The sequence below is a fragment of the Sylvia atricapilla genome, chromosome 2 (genome assembly GCF_009819655.1).
Source record: "Sylvia atricapilla isolate bSylAtr1 chromosome 2, bSylAtr1.pri, whole genome shotgun sequence".
Classification (NCBI taxonomy): Eukaryota; Metazoa; Chordata; class Aves; order Passeriformes; family Sylviidae; genus Sylvia; species Sylvia atricapilla.
Window position 1 is genome coordinate 86,022,644 of NC_089141.1, and position 18,642 is coordinate 86,041,285.

Here is an 18,642-nt window from a genome sequence, read left to right on the forward strand (position 1 = left end):
CGAGATTTCTTTCAAATATTCATGGGTGGGGGTTGATAAATGGGGTTGTAAGACTTTCCTTCTTCTAACGGCATTTCCAAAATATTTATTTTATGTATGTATTTGAAATATCAAACCTTTCTAAATTCTTTCTAAATTCTTTAGCACAGGTCCTTTAGTGTTTTTCCTCTGTTCCAGCTACAGAAAATTCTGCTGAATGGCAAATGCACAGTCTAAGCTGCAGAGGAATGGCTGTGTGAACCCTAGAGACCTCAGTTAAATGTTCATGGCTATTCTCAACAAATGATTATTGTGGAAATCAATACTTGGCTGTTATCTAATGATCATCTCCTGTTTGGAAATAAAATTGGGTTCAAACAAAGCCAGCAAGTTTTAAAAATATATTTAAATTTGTCTTTCAACAGGAAAGTACTTTCGTCTGGAAAATTGTCAGGGAATGCTATGTCACTGCATTATTTGGATCATGTTTGAATAAGAAAAAAAGCCTCAAGTTTTGATTTCAGTTTTGAGACAACATCCTCCTTACAGCCTCCTTACAGGCTGTTTGGATTAGCTGTTTTATATTAGGCCGATCTGAAATCTGACCAAAAGAAATACATGTGTGCACATCAACATTTAGTTTACTCTCCATGGAGTTTTCTTGTTCGTGTGCTGGTAATGACCAAGCACTTGGCTTCTATCTGGGGAGAGCTGCCTTTCATTTTTTTCCCAAACAGTTATTATTTTTTATGGCACAATTTTAAATAATGAATGCAGGTTTCAGGAACCTTACTGCTATGCTGGTTGCCCATTAATGCAGGGCATGCTCACATTATTAGTGCATAAAGTGGTGCCCCATAGTACAAGCACATCAAATTGAAGGTCGTTTTTATGAAATATGGTCTTAAGCTCTCAGTGCTCGAAAACATTGACAGCATGTTTTTACCTTTCCAAAGCACTTTGAAATCCACAGAATACCACAGAATGGTCACACTGTGCAGCAGAATTGCAAACCTCCTCGGCCTGTGTCCTTGAGAGTACCCTCTGCCTTCCCCAGTTCTGCTCTTCCCACCCTTTTCAGGCTCTTTTCCACTGCTGCTGAATCAGACCCTCATCATATCTGGGAACTGATTTCTGGGTACTCTCCTTTTCAGGAGCAATGACAGCAGCAGGTGACACAGGCACTGTTCCAGTTACCCCTTATCATTCAACTCTTACTCTGGTTTGGGTCAGAGGTTTACTTTTTCTTTTCTTTTCTTTTTTTTTTTTTTTTTTTTTTTTTTTTTTTTTTTTTTTTTTTTTTTTTTTTACTGCAGAGGAAAAACACATGAGCGCTTTTTTTGAGCCTGCAGAGGAGACATATCCGTCATGTTGTATCAGTTTGTCTGCTGGAGAATTAAATGCCCAATAAATCTGTCCTCGAGCACCATCTGATGGGGAAAGTCATGTATTGACTGAGGACAATGCTTTTTCCTTTTTCCAAGGAAACCAGATCTTCAGCAGTGACTTGGAAACTTGCCAAAGCCACACACAAATATTTTGTTTCCAGATGGACTCCCCAGTACACTCTGTAGTATAGATATTTTAATGCATTTTTGATGAAGAAAGTCCAGTTTTAGGGACAGCAGGAATTTACAGTTCCACACTGAATTAGGGTTTTCAGGATTTCTCCTTCAGCTCCTGAGAGGCCTGTAAATTGAAACAGGATAAGAAAGTAGATCTAACAAGGCCTAGATGAGACAGACACCCAGTTACCTTTTTAGGCAGATACTTGAAAAAACTCCAAGAATAATTTGCTAAAGGAGCTAAAATTTTAAGGGCTGTCCTACTTTGTACTGAAGTATAACACAAATTCCACTGAAACCAGTTCAGCAAAAGAAAACCTTGCTGCATAACAATTTAAAAATTTGAGAATATCCTTCTGTGTGAAAGCCACATAGAAATAACATGGAAAAACAAAGTTAAATTTTTTTGCCAAAATAACATGCCTGCTGTTGTGAAGGGTATCTTGGGCGCTCTGGAAGCAAACACACTGCACCCTGCACCAACTTTTTCAAGAGCTGCCAAGTCCACCCATTCCAGACAGCTGACACTACAAGAAATGCATCAGCTGCTCACCATTTCCAAAATTGTCCAAGTTCTGTCAACATCCCCCAGCCCCTGAAGAAAAGATGAAAGATTTTGAAATTGGATGTTGGAATGCTTTTTGTACCACAAGAGCTCTGATCCAATAAAAATATTGGATCAGAGTTAATGTGCATAATGTGCATGGCACCCTAATTGCCATAGGTTCTGTTTCAAAAAGTATTTTTTTGCCACAAAAGGAAATTCTAAATATTTCAGTTTACTTCATATTTTCCTCTCTGAGACCTCCTATTTATTAGATATTTGACAGAATGGAAGACTGATTCTTACTGTGTATCACATCTCAAAAAATCGTTCCTTGGTTGGTGCTGAGATTTAAAATAATTAAAAATTTGTATTAATTTAGCTTTGTAAATTAAAACAGAAGTTTTTCAAGACTTCCCTTAAAATAAGCTGTATACTCTTTCATTTCTAAAAGCAGTCTGACCTCCATTGACAATCATTTGATTCTCAGAGTTCAGGCTCCAGTACACTCCTACAAAATTCATGAGCTTACAAGATTCATGATCAGCTCTTTGTGAATTAGTCTTCAATATTATAGCAATAACAGCAGAGGCAAGTCTTGGGTTTTCAAATGCCAAAGTGCCAGGCTATAAAGGACCACTTACCCAAGGATATCCTGCAACACCCATAACCAGATTGGCACTGGCAGCACCCACAGAGGTTCCCAGCAGCAGGAATGTAATGGCACTACAGAGAAACTGAAGTAACGAGCAAGCCAGATCATAAACAGTGTTGGTCCTATTTTGTTGCTGCTCAATATTCAGCTTGTTCTCAGAAGATGAGAATGATACTGACCACTGTGATGGTGCTGCAGTGAGTAAATTCAGAAGAAAGAGAAGTGGACAAGAAATGGATGTCTGCTACTGGGTTTGCATGGCAAGGTTTTGGTAGCAGGGGGGATATAGTGGTGGATTCTCTGAGAAGCTCCAGAAGCTTTCCCTTTATCTAACTGAGCCAATGCTAGCTGGCTCGGAGGTGGACCCACAGCTGGCCATGGCCAAGACAATTTGTGTCTAATAACATACTAAAAAAGGAAAAAAGAAGTTATTTCGTAGAAGCTGTGGCCAGAGAAGAGATGAGTAACAACCCTGCAGACAGCAAGGTCAGTGCAGGAGGGGAGGAAGTGCTCCAGCCTCTGGAGCAGAGATTCCCCTGCAAGCTGTGCTGAAGACCATAAGCCAGCTGTGCCCCTGCAGTCCTTGGAGGTCCAAAGGGAGCAGAGATCCCCATGTCCCAGCAGGTGGATGCCCAAAAGAGACTGTGGCCGCATGGGAAGCCCACAGAGGAGCAGGTTTCTGGCAGGACCTGTAGATCCACGGAGAGAGGAGCCCAGGGTAGAGCAGGTTTGCTGGCAGGACTGGTGGGTCTGTGGGGAACTCACACTGGAGCAGTCTGTTCCTGAAGGACTACACCCTGTGGAAAGGGACCCTTGCTGGAGAGATAAGTGAAGAACTGTAGGGAAGAACTGTGAGTCACCATGGGAAGGACTCACATTGTACAAGTCCATGGAGGACTATCTCCTGTGGGAGGGATGCCATGCTGGGGCAGGGGAAGGACTCTTCTCTCCGAGCAGCATCAGAAACAACATGTGATGAACTGACCATCTCACTCCTTGTCTCCCTGTGCTGTAGCAGGGGAGGAGGTAGAGCCCAGGAGGGAGGGAGGGGTGGCAGGAAAGTGTTTTTAAGATTTATTTCTCATTATCCTGCTCAGATTTCAATTGGAAATAAATTCAATTATTTCCCCGAGTCTATTTTTCTCATGACAGTAACCAGTGAGTGATCTCTCCCTGTTTTTAACTCATCAGTCTTTTGTTATATTTTCTCTCCTCTGCCCTGTCCAGTTCCAGAGAGGAGTGGCTTTGGTGGGTGTCCAGCCAGGGTCAACCCCCCCACAACTGGTATTTTTATAAAGGATCTCTTCAACAGTACACAGCCTACCCCAACAGGAAAAAAAAAAAAAATCTTACCTTTGCTTCATCATTTAAAAGCAACAAAATCACTATGCATACACAGCCTCTTCAACATGAGCTGATCAAAATCGTCAGAAAAGTCACTTACTTTTCACAAAGGGAAGATTTTGAAGGGCAAAGACCAAAAAAATCCAACAAAATAAACCAAACCCCAATCCTTCCTAGAGGCCAAGAAAACCAACCCAAAATAAAGTAACAGCAAGGAAGAGAAAAATCTTAATTTGCAGTGGTTTGCTGGCAGAAACTGTTTTCCTTTAGTCCATATTCAGATCTGGTATGTTACAGTCTTCTACAGAAGATACAACTGGATACAAGAAACAGCTGAGTAATTCAGTCGTTTGCCCACTAGACCATGACCAAAATTAGCTGCAACTGCTCCTCCCTCAAAACTGGATATCACACCTGTGGATCTCCAGGAATGTCATTGAACCTTCACTCTCTGAATTTGCATGGTAATGGCAACAAAGAGGCAACACAAGGGGTGCAAATGTGGTCTCCAGGCACAAGCTTTAAGGACTTCATCTCAAAATTGCAGAGTTCTCCATTTTATTTTATTTCTTTTCATTCACTGCCAAGCCAATTTTTGGTTGAATCCTTTGTTCCTTGTGCCCTTTATGAGAAATGTAGACAGGTTCAAGTGATTTTAACCACATCTTGAAGAAAAAAAATAAAGCATCCACACTTCATATTGACTCAAACGCTTCTATTTTATGCTGTAGTTTTAGCAAACGAAGATGGGAAAAAAAACACAGTTACATAATGATACTTGTGGAATGTGACTTCATTTTATTTCTAGTTCTTACAGGAAAAAAAATATAGTGCCATTTTTCTGTACCTGTACAGAAATGTTTCTGTGGCACTTCAGGAATCATTCTGGCCTACAGTAAAAAAACTCCTGTAAAAGGTGTTCCAATGTGTCCCCAACACCACAGGCTTCCACAGATTTCTCAACTGTGATGCTTCTATAACCAATATTTATTAAGATATTGGTTAGATATTATTAGGATAGATGTTCACACAAGTGAGATTAAATCAGTGCAGCAGTTTAGAAGGGTAAATGTTATGTCATATAATCAACAAATACTGGAAAAATCACTAAAAAATTAATATGTATTAATTTTTGAAGCTTTTTTCCAAGCCTCTTCCTTAACCCCTTGCTAGAAATGCAAAACAGAACTTCCTTACTTACAGAAGGGTGGTTTTAGGTAAAGAAAAAAAAAATTAAAAGATGGAAAGAAAGAAAATAGGAAATTTAGAGCAATAATGTTTTGGGCATCTACCAAGAAAGGCAAGAGAAGGTAAGAGACTTCAAAATACCTCAAGTTCCTAGGGAGAAATGAAACACATATTACTATAATACAGAACTCTGAGGGTATGTACTGAAATCACAATAGTAATAAGACAATGATTATGTCAATAAATAAAATCAAAACAATTCAGAGTTCCATATATGAATTCCTATGGTGCTGCCACTGGAATCACTGAGGTTTCAAAAAATGTTTGAATGCTAGTAGGCAGTAGAAGAGGTAAAGAAGAAAATTAAAATAAGAAATGCAAGCACCATCCATGACTCACCTGAGGCAGGAAGAGTATTAGCACTGATGTCATCAAGGAGATAACTAAATTGCATAAAATCCCCTCAGCCAAAAACTTACATAGCTGACTTTGTACTTTCATCAAGTAATATAGTGAAAATAATAGAGAACATTATCAGAGCAAAATATATTTTTTCCATGTTTTATATGAAATACAAACAGTGGTGATTGGCAAGTAATGAGCTTGAACAGTAAATAGCACAGGAGTGCTACAACTCTGTACAGCTCTGAGAGTAACCTCTCTTCAGTTAAGTCATGCACACAGATGATGACTAAAATACCAACAAAACTATTTCTCTTGTCACTGAGATAACACTTATGCCAAAGATGAGACATATGAGATGAGGATGCAGATCTATGAACTACTGCTAAATGCTCACACCTTTACAGTCATTTGAGAGAATTAAGCAGGAAGTTTATTCTTAAAATGAAGGTAGAAAAATTGGACAGGAAATATAAATAAAGAAATCATGACAAAGTTCCTCAGCAGAAGTTATTACTAAACAGAAGCCATCAGTTCAGATTTCAATAAAACTTAAATTTAGACTCAGTTTCACTCTGAATGGCTTTGTATTAGTCTAAGATTAGGTCTTCTAGTACATGAAGTTAGGATATACCCAATTCTGTTACTTGGGAAAGACCAGGAATCAGCAGAGGTTGCATGATTACCCCGAAGTGCCTAACCATGGTCTGCAGCAAGTTTTGTGGACAAAATATGCTACACAAAAATCACACAGGCAAACATCCTGTTATATAACTGTCATAACAGACAAAAGGAAAAAGACCACAGCATAAGAAATGAAGGCCAAACATACTGTAAATTCTCCTTCTGATTAAATAACAAAAATTCACCTTTGATTCCTCTTTTTTAACAATCCTTCAATCTAAACACTGTTTCAAAAATGAACTACAAGCGCGATTTGTGCGTTTCCTGACATTCTTCTTTTCCCCGCCAAAGAGATTAAAAATCCATTTAAAAAAAATCACAGCCAGTACAATATAGCAACATCTGCCCCTCTTAGAAATGTACTAGTGGTACCTGTTAGAACAACATCTGTCTAGACTCAACATCCCTGCAGTAGAAATACATATAAATACTTGCTTCCACAGGAACATAATGTGCTCTCTTTAAAAATCATGTAATTACTGTACAAGCCTGGCAGGTGAAGATACATCTATCTGTGCAATCCAAAATTGTGACTATGGATTTTTTAACTTCACACTTCCATGGCTACTGTATTTTTGTTTGTTTGCATTCATTATCACAATAGCAATTAATGCCAGCCCCACAGCTAGACTTGGAGGGCCACAAGGACTGAACTCCTGAGCAATTCCAGAAAGGAGTGGGGCAATAATTCGTCCCACTGATGTCACCGACTGTCCAACACCCAGGAGTGTCCCGCTGGCCTCGTTCCCACCAACAGTCAGCTCCAGATCGATGATACACGTACGGCCTATGGTAGTGGAGAAGGCCAAGAAGGTGGAGGACAAAATGACCATCCATATGCTCAATGCTGATGTATACAGGAGAATCAGCGTGCAGGTAAAAGTGCTGGAGTGCAACAGAAGTCTGTAAGTGTTGTGCCCATAGAGTCTTGTTATTGGTCCCAGCAGACAGCCAGCCAGGACTCCAAGTGCACTGCTGTAGCTCAATAGGTATCCAGCAAACAAGGGTTTCACCCCAAATCTCTCCTCCAAGGCCAGAGTAAAATTACTGTAGTACAGCAGTATAGCAACAGACATCAGGAACCGCACCAAAAATACATCCCACAAATTAGAGCAGGCAATTCCTTTAATCTTCTTCAGCACTGCTGCAACTTGGATCCATGGAGACTGGAAAAAACTACTGTTTGTCACAGCTTTACTAGTTGCTGATTTCAAGTGAAGGTCATTATTTGATTTTGCTGAGAAACTGTTTGCTCCTTTGTCTTGGTAATGGTCCCTATTGCTAGTATTTTCTTCACTCCAGGGTAACATCCAGACAAGACCTATGCAGATCAAGGAATCAGTTGATTTCATTCAACTGCATCAACTTTACATGGAAGACATTAGTTTGATTGTAACAATTTAAAAAAATACTTTCACAATACTTGTCCTTTAAAAATTTGCAAATATTAATTAATATCATTAAATTAGTTAAAATTCATAGTATTCATTCAATTTTAAATGTAGTGAAAGCAAGAAAGCAAAGCACTGAAATGCCACACTCACACCATATAAACAAATCTAATGGCTAAAGCCAAAATTCTGATTTCTAGTCTTCACTTTTGGGCTCATCAAAAACTCCCATTTGTGTCTGAATATAAAAAAGATATGGGAAAAACAAAGGAGAAGCACCTGGAGATTAACTGTTTCAAAATTCCCACCCTTTCACACAATCCAAACAGTAGTATTGGCATACAAAATACTTATGCCTTAGATGCATAAATGCACTATGAACTCAAGGAATTACAGATGGCTTAAAAGGACAAAATGAGGAATGAAGAGACCCAAGATGCAAAATGTGACATGCAACTTACCACCATTCAGAAGAAAGATAGAGGCACAGATGAAGGACGTTTGGTAAAAGCCACCTTCGAACTCTGCAAGGTAGCCACCAACAACAGGCCCCAGAATGAAGCCCACACTGGAGGCTGCATTGAAGCGCCCCATTACTAAAGGGCGATCCCTCTCCGAAACCAGGTCAGACAGCAGGGCTTTAGAGATGGAAAGTGTGTGCTTGAAAATACCTGCAACAAAATATGAACAAATCAATAAACATGTATTTCTCAGTAAAAAAAAAAAAAAAAGACAGAAGCTATTTCAAGTAACAATCATCAAAATTTGTATGATCTGTATTTTTAAAATTCCATTCATCACAAATTCTTCAGTGCTAGAGCAAGCAGCTTTATGGGGTTTAGATGCCTGGTGGATTAAGCCTTAATATTTAAAATTATTTTCAGGAAAAAATAATGAGAATTCTTGATTTGTAGAGACTTTTCCAATACTAAGGTTCAGTTGGTGCTACTGGGATGCTATGCATCCATCCCTACACCACGATTTCTCCCGTGGTAAGGTCTCTCAAGCTGAGACCACATGGAATTTAAACTACAAAAGCCAAGTGTTTACTCACCTACAGGGACTCTAGAAATAGCAAACAGGAACACTGTGGTGAATTTCCAAGAAGGAAGTAACCCAGTGCACTGAGAAGAATACAAGCAAGCAGGGAATACCGTCTTCCTACTATATCACTCCAGCAGCCCTTTCACAAAGCAGGAAGAAAGATTAGCTTTTTATAACACTAAGCTATGTGCAGTGACAATCAGCACTTCTAAATTAAATCAGAAAAAGAGATCAAAGGACTGTCAATGAAAAGCCTAATAAGCTTATTACACAACATTCCTAAGTGCTCAAAATCTGGAAGTCACAAGCAGAGCTGTGCCCTGCTGACAGGCTACCTGCCAAAACCATTCCATTTAATGTTGTATATAGAGCTTTTTTTACAAAAAAATTTCCCCCTTTTTTAAAGGACAGTCCTGCAATAATTACCACAAAATACTACCAGCAGAAGCCTTCCGAAAATCTTACCCTAACCAACCACAAATATTTGTTTGCATCACTCAGGTTGCTATGTATTAGACACTTGTTGAACATCCTACAAGCAATGATCTTGGCTATGAAGAAATTGTCATCTGAGCGCAGACAGGTAAGAAGTAGTTTGCAAAGGGTAAACATAAAACTTGCATTTATCGTGCTTATAAATCAGCTTGATTCCCAAGAGGAAATAATTTTTTTAAGAAAGCAGACAATGGTCTTGCACTTCCAAGAAAATGCCACAAAATTATAGCAGGGAATTATCCCAGGTATCCTGCATAACCAACCCTGAAATAGCTCTTTACATTCTCATAATCTGTTCTCTTCAAAACTAGAAAATTAGTACCAGGGTAATATTACAATATAAAAAAAAAATCAATAGCTAATACAAAACAAAACCAGATAATCAGCAAAGATGCTGATTAATTTAGACCATACAGTGAATTACAAGGCACTGCTCATTAAGCAGGGAAAGCAAACTAGATCACAGGCTATGAAGAGCTGACTCATGGGACTGCTTTTTGGATAGGCTACAGCATTGAATGAAACTACTTTACTAGAACTAAAACTAGAGGAGATAACCCCGTGCAACTGTGACCTGCTCAGTAGTGTATCTGAGCCCAAATCTGTATTCTAGTTTTTGTCTAAAAACTAGACCCTGTTTGGGTCTGAAAAACCTGGCCATTCCCCATAAACAAAACCGCCATTTCTCCTGCAAACTGAAAATTGGTTCCTCCAACCAAAATGCTTATATGAACGCTTAATGCAATTTCAAAATGTCAAGAAATGCTATTATTAACCCTACCCTTTTTCTCCCTACAGTCCATAGATATACCAATATGCTCTGGAATACAGTGTTAGAACTCACCACAAATGTGCTGGAAAATAGCTGCATTACACCATAGAGCGATCCTAAAACAAACAAATACAGTATTAAAAATTAAGCTTTTTTTTTTAATGAAAACTGCGCAAAATTTTAAATTATTAAAAATGGGAAATCATGGGAATAGTTTACTAGAAGAATGGGAAGAGGGAGGAGGACAAACCAAGAGTGGAGTTCAGCATTAATAAAGGAAATAGTTTCAGGGAATGACAAAATTAAAAAAAAAAAGTGCTGGAAAGTTGAAAACTATGTACAGTAAAATGATGTTGCACTGTATGGTGCATTAAACAAAACAGATCTTGGCATTTATAATTGCTTTTCTCAGAATCAGGAGAAATCTCCCTACTGGAAAGGACTTTCCATTTGGTGCTTCAGTCTATTACAAGGCATCACAGAAGCCCTAAAGAAAACACAGATCCTACTTTCTCATTTTGGAGGCTAGGAGTTTAGCAGCATTTAGTGACAGAAGAGAAGGAACAAAGAGAAGCAGAGAGAAACATCTGCCAGACTCTTTCATTTATAAGAATACCCCTCAAACCTAGTTTTTTTCAATGTTAAAAATCAAAGCATACTGTTGAAGTGAAAACACATTTTGACTAATTGCTGCTTAAAATAATACTGTCAACTCAGTGTAGCAGCTGAATTATTTCATACAAAGTGTTAAATAGAAAGCAAAATAACAGAACTGAATAACAGCTCTCATGTCTGGGAACAAAGCATATATTGTATCACTCCAAACCATAAACAATACCATAGAAGGTACTTTAAAGTCACAGAACTTGCCTTAGCACTAAACACTTTAAGATAAAATGCCAAATCTTCAGAACTTATTTGTAAACACTCCTAAAAGTGAGTACATATTTGCCAAGACAGCTGTAAGGATTTTAATTGAACTGGGAGCAATAATGGACATTGGAAAGCTTTGGAGAACCAGCTGCAGAAGTACCGTTTCCAAAGTGTAAACAACAATAGAACTACAAGTAATACCTCTGGCTCCCTAAATTGCTAAGCTGTGAACTCTTGGATGCTGGAAAAGTAAATGTACAAATACTACTGCAACACTTCCTTGTTTTTTCCAGCTGTGCTCTTTCCCAAGCACACACTTTTGCCTACTGTCAGCGCACAAGTTTGGACAGGTCTCTAGGTCTAACACAGTAGGGCTGCCCCTTACAGTTTGACTTGGAAATTATCTTTACTTTTCATTATGCTATCAGCAAGGAAGAACTATGTTACAATGTCCAGCTTGCAGTAAGGCAAAATCCAGGCCTTATCTTACTCTTTCGTAAATCAACTACTGCAACTCACCTATGATTCCAGCAACTGTATGACTTGCTCCTAGAGATTTGATATGAAGATTCATTAAAGGAACAACCATGCTCACCCCAAATAAGTCCTGAAAATAAGGCAGGAAAACCTTTAAGTAACTTTCACAAAGACAATGGCAACCTAGCTTAATAACAGTCAACATCAGAAAGATAAATTAAAAAAAGGTAAATTATCTCCATATCAACACCAAGGTTAAAAGAAAACTTTTTCATATTACAAAACACATAAACTGAAAGATAAAGGATTGCCTCACAGAGGAGTTAAACCTATGAAAACATTGTCTCCCCACACTCTAGATGCAATCCTTCTGAAGACATATATTCAAACACTAAATCTTCCTTTAATATACATTAAACTTTACCTGTTTAACAAGAAAAGTACTTCATACCACTGCTTTAAATTGGAATTGGTCTAATTTCAATCACCTGAAATACTTTTATTTCCGCAAAGAACGTATATTTTGAAAAATGGTATTTTAACACAACCACAATGGGGAAGAAGCTACAATAGATCTAAACCTACTTACAGACTGCCTTTGTGTATAGCTTAAGAATGTGACAAGACAGAAACTTGAAAAAAAAAATAAAGGCAAAGTATAATTGAAAAACATTTTGTAAGAGAAGGGTAAAGGACATTGCCCATCCTGAGAAGTACAAGGATCTCCTACTCATTCCTTTTGCTTTATTACTTTTTGTTAAGCTCACCACATTGACTTAGTAGCTCTTTCAGTACTACTACAGTCTGGCACAGCATCCAGTGTCCCTTGGAGATCTATTGGAGCAAGATCACCTTTCATCACAAACTGCTTGAACTGAACTAGACTACCTCAAAGACTGATTTAACTGTACAATGTGTGTCAGTAAGTGAAATCTCACAGTCTGTCATTAATTATTTTTTGATGGTTGAAATTGAGACTAACAAGGTTAGAATCATTCAATACATTAGCGTGAACAAACAGAGCACATCACTAACACACATCTTGAGTAATACAATCTTCAGTATCATCTGTGAACCTGAAGAGAGGTCAGTGACCTCATCCAGGCTGTCAACAGAGACATGAAAAAGTACAAGTCTCAGACTATACTCTGGCAGTACTGGACTATCACAGGTATGCAGGTAGAGAGAAAGACCCATTAACCACTATTCTCTGATGGGTTAGTAACTCTCATTCCACGTGTAATTCCTTTGGTGGAGTGATGGATATTGCTGTATTTATTGTCTGCTACAGGAAGTTTGCATCCCCACACCCTCTAAAAGGACATTCACTTGGTTGATTTTCTTGTGTGCTCCAGCTCAGTGTCAAGAGCTATTTCAGGGCTGGAGAACCACAGCGTCTAAAAGTCAGGAAAAGGATCAAAGTTCTAATGCACGTTTTCTGGGACATTTGCTCCAGGACACAAACCAACTGGATTGTTTCTATTGTCCAACCTAAAAGTAGGTAAGACCAATCTTGACATTTCACAGTGCAAACTCATACTCATTTTGTATTCATTTTCCAAATCGTCGATTTTAATTTCTAATTAATTAAATAGCACTTTCCTGACGCTCAGGAATCGCTACAGAACGTGACCTTCCTTAAAGTCTGTTATTTCAGTAAGAGACTTTTTTTTTTTTTTTTTTTTTTCCTCAGAAAAACACATTTTTAGGGTTTTTTTTTTTTGGGGGGGGGGGGGTGGGTAAATTTTACAGGAACCACGGGTATTTCAAGGAAAACAGGGAGCAGCTCTATTATAAGCAACAAGGCGAGAGACTCAGCTTTTCGGCGTGCTGAGCTATTCCACGGCATACACAGGATAAAAATCCGTGTATCGCGGGCGCCTGGCTGGTTTGCACGGGCCAGAACAGCACAGCCACACACCAGCAGCGCTACAAACACCGCGTTGCCCAGGAGCAGCGCCGCGATGCACGCCAGAAGCCGGCAGCCTTTGGCCTGGGAAGGAGCAGACTCCCGCTCCCGGGCGCGGCCGCCCGCCGCAGGCCGCGGGGCAGCCCCATGGCTTACCAGGAATCCCACCGCGTAGAGGCACCGCACGAAGCGGGCGGAGGCGGCCCGGCTCCCCGCGGGCCCCCGGCCTCCGCCGCCCTCCTCCTCCTCCTCCTCCATGCGGGCGGCGGCGCCGGGCCTGCGCAGTGCAGGGGCGGCGGAGGCGGAGAGGCGGCGGGCCTCGGGCTCGGCCTCGGCGTGTTTCGTTCGGCGCGGTGGCCTTCGCCTGTCTCCTTCCCGGGAAGATGAGGAGGAGGAAGGCTCCCCGCCAGCCACGGGAAGCCGTCGGGATCCCTGCCTCCACCCTCCCACACGCAGCTCTGTAGGACTTTGCCCTTCCTTCTCTTCCGTGTTTGCACGGGAAAAAATTTTGCAACCGGTCCCTTCGGGGCCCTAGGCTCTGTGGAAGGCAGGAGGAGCCAGGTGGAGACGAGAGCTTTGGAAACAAATATGCCGTAGGAACAGGGTAATGGATGCCCTGCACAGTTCTCGTGGTTGCTGTTTTGGCCCTTGCGCCTCACACCGTACCCATCCCCTGGAAAGGGGCCGTGTCCCAGCGCTGCCGCTGCTCCTCGGCCGTCCCTCGGGCTCAGCACGGTGCCTGCATCAAATGTACTGGCAGCAAAGGATTCTCCTGCCCTGTTACATGGCTGAGGGTGGTAGTACTGAGCCAAGGAAGTAGGGCGTCCCTCTTTCTGCTTAGCACGGTCACTGCTGTGCTGCATTTTTGGTAAAAGTCAGAGATAGCTGGAATAGTGACGACTAGTATGTTATAATGCATTTGCATCCGAAGCAGTGAAACTTCTTAAATCTTTCGGACGCACTGATGGAAACGGTTGCCCCATGCAAAATGTGACCACCTAACTTTATGGTGGAATCAGAGGTGCTCTTTTATATAGTGTTGGCCAGGGATCAGTAAAACTGCTGCAGTTTTTAATACTTCTAAAAATACACAAGGAAGAGGAGGTGCTTACCTTGTTTTTAATTATTGGTAAGAAGAATATTTTGAAAAATGTTAATGACTCCTATGTCTCCAAAGTTAGCATGAGTTACAAAGTTTGAAAAAGATCATTCAATAACTGACAAGCATAATTTCAGTTCTATCATCATGTTTCTGAAGAAATAGATATCACAGGGTTGAGGATCTTTTATAGATTTAGGTCAAAAGAAAAGGAGAGGGAATGTGGGTTTTTTATGATTATTAAAAATTAAGCTAAAAAACCCCCCAAACACCAAAACTGTAAAGAAAAACATATTTCTAGATATGCAGCTGGTTATAAGATACCAAGGCAAAACTTAGTATCTGCATAGGGACAGAGATGTTATCAGAGTCCAGACAAGAATAACTCTGTTGTTTAATATCTTGGTAGCTGTGATGTTCTCGTGTTGAGTTAACCAATCTATCCTATTAATTTATCTCTTTGATGCCACTTTTGAGTAACAAATCCTGTCAGTGAGGTTTTTAAAATTCTGGATACAACACTAACAGAGATCAGTTGCACACAATTTCTCTGAAATCGACAAATGGTGACAAGATGCTGAAATATTGGAGCATCCTGGGAATTGCCACTACATTGTCTGCTCAATATTGTGCTAATTTGTCCTTAGTCATTTCATCTGATAGAAGAAATTGAAAGTGCCTTAAAACTTATTAGAAGAAAGTATTAAAGAGGTGGATGATTAAAAGATGTTGCAAGGGTTTAGGTACTTTTCCTGGGGTCTAAGGGACATTGACTTCTATGCAAACACCGAACCCAACTGAATTTTTTGAGGCTTTATGTGTTAGTCTTCTGCCATAAGTCTCTGAAACCAGTTAGCATTCTGTGTTTTTCTCAGGTTCTGAAGATCAGAATGATCCAATTTGCTGGGGACAAAGTACTGCAGGCAAGAATACTGAATTCCCCTGACAATGAAAACCCTTTGGGTTTGTATGTTATTTCAAGCTATCTCCATGCACAATGGCTTGTAAAGCAGAGAATAACCAAACTTATGACACCAATGCAAGCTGTTCATGGGAATATACCAAGCATTTAGAGAACACAAAGGTGTCTCTTCCTTTAACACATCTCTTACTGCTTTTTTCTTGACAAACTTGATCATGTTGAGGAATTGTGCATCTTACATGCTTAAATAATTTACATGATATATAAGAAAAAGGCATTAATAGACAGTAATAAACAAATATCTCTGTTACTTTTGAACTGAAGGCAGATGATTTCAGCTGCCTTAAGGTTCCCACTCATGTTCTGTAATTGCAATTACAAAATTTAACATAAAGGCTCTTCAAACAGAGACATCTTAAGATAAATGTTCTCAAATAGAGTGGTTTATAACTGATAAAGGAATTTACTAGCAATTAAAGAAATGAAATACAATGAAGACCGTTTATCAGAGTCCTAAGGAAAATAGACCTAGTCTAATATCTTTGGGAGCAGAACTACATAGTTGATAAAATGATATTGTCAATATAGTACACTTACATTACCTTAAGGTGTTTGACTTGTTCCTGGATGATTCCTAAAACAGGAACATAATAAATACTCGGAAGTGGCCAGCAGCATGTGTGTTCAGGAATGCCTAGATGAGCCTCTTGTTTCTTATCTTTTTTTCCCTGACCTGGTAGTAGCAATTGAATGAAAATTATTGATTTTTATGGATAATGCTAGAACCAGGAAGAATATGCAGACTACTGTCACTACACAGAGTGAGTACTCTTTCCATTATATGTAAGTAATGCCAGTGTGAAGTGCATAATGCTAGAAACAAAGCATGAGGAAGTGCACGTCTGTTGTGACAGAATGAGGTGAATTTGGTAGTCATAGTACTCAGCCAACAACTCTAAGTTTTTCTTGTTATTTTGTGGCCCCCCAAAAATGTGCCCATTTTTTTGATAGGAAATAGAGAAGCCAGAAGTAAAAAGCAGGAAAACTTTTATTATGTTTGCATCAGTTTTTCAGTTTGTATGCTAATGCAACATTGTGTCCAGGTCTGCTGTCCTAACTGGAGATCAATTTTGCATAAATATAGAGGGTTAAAAAAAAAAAAAAAGATATTTTAATGGTAGAAGGAACATTTCTTCCAGGTTTGGCTGCTGGAGCCCAGCAGAGGATTCCAGCCTTGTTGGGCTGTTGTCTCAAATTTTGAATGGGAGGAGAACTAGTCTGTGGGAGAATAACTGAGATTCCATTTGCTCTTGGAAGTGGGGTGAGGGGAAGGGGTGAGGAATCTTCAGCCTTTTAGTGAAAACATCTACAGTAAATAATTGGTGTCACCTGCCAAGCAAGGGTTGAGGCCCTTCCTCAGCCAGCTCTGTGGCTGTGTGTGCTCCAAGCCTGGCATAGTGAAAGCACTGCTGGAAGTCATCTGAAATCTAGTAAAATTCTTTTTAAAAAGATCCTCACATTACTTTAATAATGGAGAAAATTTTAAAGGTTATAAATTCCTAAATAAAGTCTGTAAAATATTTCTGTGAGACAGATCTAAGACAACTACACTGATTTAGTCCAGTAAATGGAGAATTTTCTTGAATCTTGCATTATAAATAGGTAAGGTCAAGACCCCCAAATGTGCAATTTGTCATCAAATTAGTGAATCTAACAGTGACTTATTTCATTCTAGTTTACTGCTTCACATCATTAGGGTAACTTCAACAGTCATTTCAACTTTTCATCCAGAAATTGAGGTAAAGTTAGAAAAAGTTCCAATCCAGTGGTCCAGAACATTTTAAGAGGTACTTGTAAATGAACTTGAGTTGGGAATCTGCTGTTAATCTTAAAGACATTTAAAGTGTAATCTGTCTGAAGAGATCTGCAAATTAAGGAATATGGAAAGGAACCTTTTAATTGATGCCCACCCTCAAAGCTGTAAATGAATCAGGTTGGTACGTCAGAGAGACTTAGAAAGCATTTATGAAACAGCTGTTAAAGGAAGGAATTATTTCAGGCATTGGGTCTACATGTTCCCTTCTGGTGTTTTTCATGGCAGCCTAACTAGGGCCACATGGCTTTTTGTGTTTCTTTCAATAATGTTTAACAGATAAAATAAATACACTGGAAATGGTTTAGATACTATTGATCCTTCTCTGCAGCAGAAGGTGGCCAAGATGACTCCTGTTGATCTAAGTCTCTTTTCTGGTGTATTAAAGTACCTTCACATCACACACATCATTCACCACTCTCCATGCTGGATTCCCCCAGTCCCTCACCAAATCTATGGGTTTATTTATTTTGTTATTTATTTTAAGGTCAGTGGCCCTGTAGAAGCTGGAAGGGCTCAGAAAGACCTAAAGGCTAGTTCCTCAGGCTTCCTGGATAAATAAATCAATCAATCAGACAGTGTCTGTGCAGTATCTGGAAGGTGTTACAGGCTCAGAGTGAGATTTATAGCATCCTGCTGTGGAAGGACCCATGTAAGGCAGCAACAAGAATGGTGAAGAGGACTCCAGCTTTTAATTTCTGACTATTTATGCATAACTACTTCATAGGAAACTTTGTGGAATACCTCCTATAATTAGGCAACTCATTAATTTCTGTGAAAATTGCATATGTGATGTGTCATGACTTTAAAGTGTTGCAGGAAGCATTAATGGCCTGACTATACTATACTGTATGAAAAATTTCGAGCACTCACATTGGCGATGTGATAAAGAAACTCAGATACACATTCTTGTACTTCTGATTATTCTAGTTATCTTGCCCAACTTGCAGGGACGTGGATTCATCACGCCTTGAATCAGTGTTATGACACAATTGAAAAGAAATTATGCTTTGCCATCTTTTTACCTATCTTATCTAATGTAGATTTAATGCAAGATATAGTATAGAATGGAATATATGAAACAGAGTGATCCACTCAGTCATACTAAAGTTTTTTTCTTCCTTTCTGTGGCTGAATAAATATGTGATGCTTTGTAGTGTCAAAGTCCTTTGTAGTGTCAAAGAACACAGAGAGGGTATAAGGCAGGGTCCAAAAGGGATGTCCGCACTGCAGCTTTGTTCATCAGGGTGATTGCAAGTCTATCATGTGTTCCTGCACGTGCCTAACAGTGGGTCCTGGATACACGAGATGTGTAGAAGTAATGCCTCATAAAGAAGATTTTTCTTGTTGGTTTATTAGATTTCCTGTTGAAGCTTTTGCTGACATATGAGCTGCTTATGTCCCTTTTGTTGTTACTATCATCTCT

At 39.5% G+C, this 18,642-nt stretch overlaps 1 protein-coding gene across 1 annotated transcript; it reads right to left on the reverse strand.

Moving 5' to 3' along the window:
* Positions 1-4,862: 4,862 nt before the first annotated feature.
* Positions 4,863-13,601, reverse strand: MFSD9 (major facilitator superfamily domain containing 9). The gene is given in 7 exon segments (XM_066313695.1): positions 4,863-7,682; positions 8,214-8,423; positions 8,807-8,851; positions 8,854-8,935; positions 10,136-10,179; positions 11,456-11,543; positions 13,479-13,601. Coding segments are annotated over 7 exon segments (1,359 nt in total). The 5' UTR covers positions 13,581-13,601; the 3' UTR covers positions 4,863-6,894.
* Positions 13,602-18,642: the final 5,041 nt, after the last annotated feature.